Source organism: Camponotus vicinus, unplaced genomic scaffold (assembly GCF_025532165.1).
Source record: "Camponotus vicinus isolate PSW18456_S1 unplaced genomic scaffold, iyCamVici1.0 SCAF_3, whole genome shotgun sequence".
Classification (NCBI taxonomy): Eukaryota; Metazoa; Arthropoda; class Insecta; order Hymenoptera; family Formicidae; genus Camponotus; species Camponotus vicinus.
In genome coordinates, this window is record NW_028141967.1 from 10,409,731 (window position 1) to 10,416,057 (window position 6,327).

The window sequence follows — 6,327 nt, forward strand, 5'->3', positions numbered from 1 at the left end:
TTGTAAATAGTTCATTTAAGTGTGGTGTCGAATAAAATTAACAAAAGACAAAAAATATACGCGTTGAGTGAAGTCCTTTTATAATTAAGATCTTGTGGTCGTGCGAGTAGCACCGCTCTCAATCCTGCACTGTCACGGCAATCCGCGTTCATCCGCGAACATTTCTGGTCCTTTGAGCCGGATCTTGACATCCACATCCGCTGTTTCGCGAGTGACGTTTCCAATGTCGTGCAGTGCGGTGAGTACCTGAACAGAGACAGAAAGAAAAATCAGTGACAATGAGTGCAGACTTAAAGACATTGTTCGAGGCTCAACACGACATCCACGGGCGAATGTCTCGCTCCGTGGACAATCTCAAGAAGATGGGGGTCACCAACATCACCCCCGGCGCCATCCAAGCTCGTCTCGCCATCCTCGACAATCTCTGGGCGAAGATCGAAGCTCAGCACGAGCTCATCCGAGCAGCTCTGAAAGACAAGTACAGCGAGAGTGAGTACGCAAGGTCTGACTTTATTGATGTCGCGGAATTGACTTACGTGACCCAACGAAATACATTAACCGGTTACGCCGATAGACTTAATCCTGAGTCGTCATCCGCACCCAAAGGCGAGCCGAGTTCGGAGCACGCTCCAAAAACCTCGCTGCCGCGCATCAAGCTGCAAACGTTCTCGGGCGCGTACGGAGATTGGCCCGCGTTTCGCGATCTGTTCTTGTCAATCATCGGCGACAATTCGTCAATCTCAGAGGTCGAGAAATTACATTATCTCCGTTCCTGTCTCTAAGGATCTGCGGAGAGATTGATTCGTCCATTGTCAATCACCGGCAACAATTATGAGCGAGCCTGGAACATCCTGAGTAAACATTACGAGAATAAGCGCGAGTTAATCCGCTCCAATTTCGCCACGTTTACCGCCGTGCCGAAAATGAAGGCCGAGACCGCCGAGGAGTTAAACCGCATTTTCAACGCGATCATAACCGCCGTGAACGCTCAGGAGAGCATTAATAGGCCCATCGCCTCCCACGGAATGGACCTATTTAATCATCTCGTGGTCGAGCTCTTTGATCAACGAACTCGACTTGAGTGGGAATCCTCTACATGCGATTCCTTCGATCCGCCGGAACACGACGTCTTGATGGACTTCATATCGAAGCGGATTCTCGCCTTAAATGCCGCAAAGCCGAAGGCAAACGCGAAGAGTCAAGCGATCCTTTGCGTTCCGCCAAATCGCACTTCGCGAAGCACGGATTCGATTCCTCCAAGTGCGCCGCGTGCAAGGGAAAGCACTCCCTCTTGCAATTCCCGGAGTTCAAGGCTAAGCCCGCGAGCGAAAGAAAGTCCTTCGTTGAAGCTAACCGATTGTGCTTTAACTGCCTCGGCAATCATTTCATGGCAAAGTGCCAGTCAATCAAGACGTGCGTCTCTTGCAAATCGCGGCACCACTCTTTGCTTCACGACGCCTATCAAACTCCAACATCCACCGAGGCCAGCTCGCTTTCCGTCGTGCGTACAACGACGGACCGCAAGGCGATTCTTCTCGCCACCGCACGAGTGTCCGTCGCCGATCACCTCGGGAGACCTCAAGCCGTCCGAATGTTGATCGATCAGGGATCCGAAGTGTCCCTCATATCGGAAGCCCTAGCGCAACGGCTACGATTGCCAAGAACTCAATCCTCGTTGGCAATCGTTGGAATTGGAGGAGTTCGATCAGGAGCCACTCGTGGAAGGATCACGATGAGCCTCTCGTCTGAAGTAACAGGAGTTACTTTCTCCGTCGTCGCATACGTTCTGCCGCGTCTCTCCACATATTCCGGGCCAACCTCACAAAGCAAAATAACCTGGTCGCATGTCTGCGGACTCTCACTGGCGGATCCGGAATACTTAAAGCAGGATCCGATTGAACTTCTGCTTGGCGCCGACGTTTGCTCAAACATCTTCGAGGATGGACTCCGCAAGGGTCGCGAGGACGAGCCCATTGCGCAAAAAACTTCGCTAAGATGGATCTTGTCAGGTGGATGCAAAATCGCATCACCGCACGCTCCACGCCGCTCTCTCCAATGCTCCGTGGATCACGAGCTGAACGAGCTAGTTCAGCGATTCTGGGAGCAGGAGAGGGAATCCTCCGCTCCTGTTGCACTCACGCCGGAAGAAGACAGGTGCGAGGAAATCTACGTCCGCAGCCATAGTCGGACACCCGCCGGACGGTACGTCGTGAGGCTGCCGTTCTCTGGATCACCGCCGTTTCTCTCCGAAACCCGCAAGCCGGCCGAGCGCCTGCTGTCCGCAATGGAGCGTCGTTGCACCCAGGACGCTCAGTTCGGGCGATTGTACCGCGCCTTCATGCAGGAGTATGAAGACCTGCAACACATGGAGGCAGTACACACGTCCACAACAGAGAACCACACAGCACTGTGCTACTTACCGCACCATGGAGTGCTGCGGGACAATAGCACCACGACGAGTGGTTTTCAACGGCTCTCAGCGCAACAAGTCTGGCACATCACTGAACGCACATCTGCTAATTGGCGCCAACCTTCTGCCAGTTCTAGCCGACGTGCTCCAACGTTGGCGCTGGCATCGTTACGTCCTGGTTGCCGACATTGAAAAAATGTACCGCCAGATTCTCGTTCATCCGGAGGACCGCAATCTGCAACGGATTCTTTGGCGGCACAATGCCGCCGAAGACGTCCGCGAGTTTCGCCTGAAAACGGTAACGTACGGTCTAGCGTGCGCGCCGTTCTTGGCAATCCGGACCCTTCGCCAGCTCGCCGACGACGAGGGTTCTCGATTCCCGCTTGGAGCTGTCGCGCTGCGGCGCGATACTTACGTAGATGACGTCGTGACCGGAGCAAATACCTTGTTGGAAGCCACCTCGCTGCAGAGGGAACTGCGCAGCCTGTGCACGGCGGGCGGGTTTCCGCTGAGAAAGTGGACTGCCAACAACGACGAAATCCTGGCTGGAGTTCCACAGGAGCACCGACTCACCAGCAAACCACACACATGGTCACACGAGGGTCACGCAACACTAGGTCTCCACTGGCACCCGGCCAACGACCACTTCACGTACACGATTCAGGCCCGGCACGTCACTGACTTCACGAAGAGGCGCGTTCTTGCCGAAACTGCACGTCTCTTTGATCCACTGGGCTGGCTCTCTCCAGTTATCATGCGTGCAAAAATCCTGATCCAGTCCGCGTGGTTGCGGAAACTGGATTGGGACACCCCACTTCCGGCAGCGGACATTCAATCCTGGAAGCTCCTCCTCGACGAACTCCCTCTGCTGAATTCACTGAAGATCAATCGCTGGTTGAGGAACGACGGTTCGAGATCTCGCATCGAGCTCCATGGATTCGCCGATGCATCTGAACGAGGATATGCCGCCGTGCTGTACCTCCGTTCCACCACGAAGAATTGCACAACACTCCACATATTGGCTGCCAAGGGCAGGGTCGCGCCGGTGAAGCCGGTATCCCTGCCACGACTCGAACTCTGCGCAGCCACACTCCTGACCAACATCTCGAGTCACACTCGCTCTGTATTAGGCCTGTCCACAGCGCCCATCTACCTCTGGTCCGACTCCAAGGTCACCCTGCACTGGATTCGAGGACACGCCTCCCGCTGGAAAACGTACGTGGCCAACCGAGTGGCACACATCCAGCTGCAGCTACCAGAGGCTCAATGGCGACATGTACCGGGGCGAGAAAATCCAGCCGACTGCGCCTCAAGAGGCATCCTGCCAAGCGAATTAGTCGGTCATTCCCTGTGGTGGACGGGACCGGCCTGGCTCCGGAAGAACGACGCACTCTGGCCGAACGACAACAGCAACGTGCCCGATGCAGAACTGCCGGAGAGACGAGCCGTCGGCTCACTCAGCGCCGTCGGTCGAGTGATCGTCGAGCCCAAAATGCTTCTCCGGTTCTCATCGCTGCACCGGCTCTTGAGGGTCACAGCGTGGTGCCTCCGATGGCGACGCAGGGTCCCACCTTCAGGAACGCACCACTATCAGCGCATCCTCAAGCCACAGGAGATGGACGCAGCACTGACCCGCTGGATTCGTAAAGCACAATCCCAGCACTATCAAACCGAGGTCTCATCACTGAGCAGGGATCACACCGTGCCGCCACGCAGTCCGCTCATCGGGTTGAGTCCATTCCTCGACGACAACGGCGTGTTGAGAGTCGGGGGCCGACTCAAACACGCAATTCTCTCCCAGGACGAACGGCATCCGATGATCGTACCATCAGAGGCCTGGATTGCTAAACTCTTGGTGGATTCCTGTCATCGACGAACACTGCACGGAGGAGTGCAGCTCACCCTCGGATTACTCCGTCACCGATTCTGGATTCCGCGAGGCCGCGCCGTCGTAAAAGGGATCATTCATCGGTGCGTCACTTGCACTCGATGGAGGGCCGTTGTTCCACAACCCATGATGGGCAACCTTCCGCAGGAACGGGTGACTCCTGCCCGGCCATTCCAGCGAACCGGGGTCGACTACGCCGGACCGATTCTCATTCACACCACCAAGGGTCGAGGTCACCGAGCTTATAAGGGATTCGTTGTTGTTTTTGTATGTCTTAGCACAAAGGCCGTCCACCTTGAGGCAGCGTCGGACTATACAGCGGAGGCGTTCCTCGCGGCCTTCCGTCGTTTTGTCTCCCGTCGGGGCCTCTGCCAAGAGATGTACTCGGATTGCGGCACCAATTTCGTCGGAGCGAACCGAAAACTCCGAGAGATGTTCCGAGCTTCATCCGCCGTCGGCCGCCGCATAGCACAAGCCGCAGCTTCCGACGGCATAAGGTGGAAATTTAATCCACCAGCAGCGCCTCACTTCGGCGGACTTTGGGAGGCTGCAGTGAAGTCAACCAAGCACCACATCCGGAGAGTCATCGGCGAGGCCACGCTCACCTTTGAGGAAATGACCATCTTCCTCACTCAGGTCGAAGCGTGTCTCAATTCACGACCGCTACAGCCACTCTCCGATGACCCTGACGATCTCTCGGCGCTGACACCAGGGCATTTCTTGATCGGGGCTCCTCTTCTCGCCGTGCCAGAACCGTCACTCGTCGACCGCGTCGACAACACACTCTCCCGGTGGCAACTCCTCCAGAAGATGCGGGATCACTACTGGCAACGATGGTCGCGCGAATACCTCCAGACACTTGCATGCAGATCGAAATGGCAGAAAAGCGTAACCGGCCCCAACGTCGGCGACCTGTGCCTCCTCCGCTCGGAGATGTCACCTCCAACACGCTGGCCACTCGCCCGGATCACCCAGCTGCACCCCGGGGACGACGGCGTGACACGTGTGGTCACTGTGCGCACTGCGTCCTCGGAGCTTGTCCGGCCACTGGTCAAAATTGTTTTGTTGCCGGGAGCCGCTACTGCATCACCTCCGCCGCACTTGAATTCGTGAGCCAAATCAAGCTCCGAAATTCTCTGGATAATTTGTTCTCCTTTTTTTAATGTATATGTCTCTTTATCGCACCGCGAATAATTATATTCATAATTAAATCCTTATACTCTCGATATCATTTGCGATCACTGCGATCCGCGAATTTTAGTCTCCTCCTTTTCATCACATCGGAACTTCACACTCACTCACTTAACGGAGCACATCTCACGCTACGATACGATTTCGCTTCTTGATTGCACACTGTAAATATTCCCCACTACACTGTATTGTCTTCACATCTCGCCGTAATCACTTGCAGCAAGTATTCACTTCATATTGCGATTTGCCGTCCACGATCAATTTTAACTTTTACTTTACGCATCACTCACCAAAATTCTTGTATAAATTTCACATCGTTCACTATACACACTTCATCACAGTCACACGTTTCCTTATCCTCGCAACAGACTCAAACAAGCTGATCAACACGTGCCTTCATACTTCGTCACTATCGCATTCCAATCAATGGTCGCGATCAATGATACGTTGATAAGACCGTCCGCGACACCTGTTCGTGTGCGAACATACTCACGAAATTCGTCATGTACTGACGAGGCGGGCGGGATGTTCGAGAAACTAAAAGGTAATCTGCATTTCCGATGGCATTGTGATAAAATTCATTTTGGTTAAAAATCGATGCTAATATCTAATGAAATTTGAAAATTCGAATTCAACGGGCGTCGAAAATCTTCTCGAATTTTCGGTCCATCAGAAAAACTCAACCGCTTGTGTTATCTTCCGTTTTTTGTGTCGTATAAGAAATGCTCGTAATAAACATTCGGCAAAACAACGTCAACCGTCGACAAAGTCAGCGTAGCCCACGAGCATGCGCGCCCATACGTCACGATCAGCTGATTGCCAATCAGCTGATCGTGAC

The 6,327-nt window shown here is 54.1% G+C and overlaps 3 protein-coding genes across 3 annotated transcripts; all 3 read left to right on the forward strand.

The window, feature by feature from the left end:
* The first annotated feature begins 278 nt into the window (after window positions 1-278).
* On the forward strand, window positions 279-782 carry LOC145968991 (uncharacterized). The gene has a single exon (XM_083094865.1). The coding sequence runs from the start codon at window positions 279-281 to the stop codon at window positions 780-782; it is 504 nt and encodes a 167-aa protein (XP_082950991.1).
* Window positions 783-1,096: 314 nt separating this feature from the next.
* On the forward strand, window positions 1,097-2,602 carry LOC145968993 (uncharacterized). The gene has a single exon (XM_083094866.1). It carries the CDS (start codon window positions 1,097-1,099, stop codon window positions 2,600-2,602), a length of 1,506 nt encoding a protein of 501 aa, XP_082950992.1.
* Window positions 2,603-2,606: 4 nt separating this feature from the next.
* LOC145968994 (uncharacterized) lies at window positions 2,607-5,411 on the forward strand. Its single transcript, XM_083094867.1, has one exon. The coding sequence runs from the start codon at window positions 2,607-2,609 to the stop codon at window positions 5,409-5,411; it is 2,805 nt and encodes a 934-aa protein (XP_082950993.1).
* The last annotated feature ends 916 nt before the right edge of the window (window positions 5,412-6,327 follow it).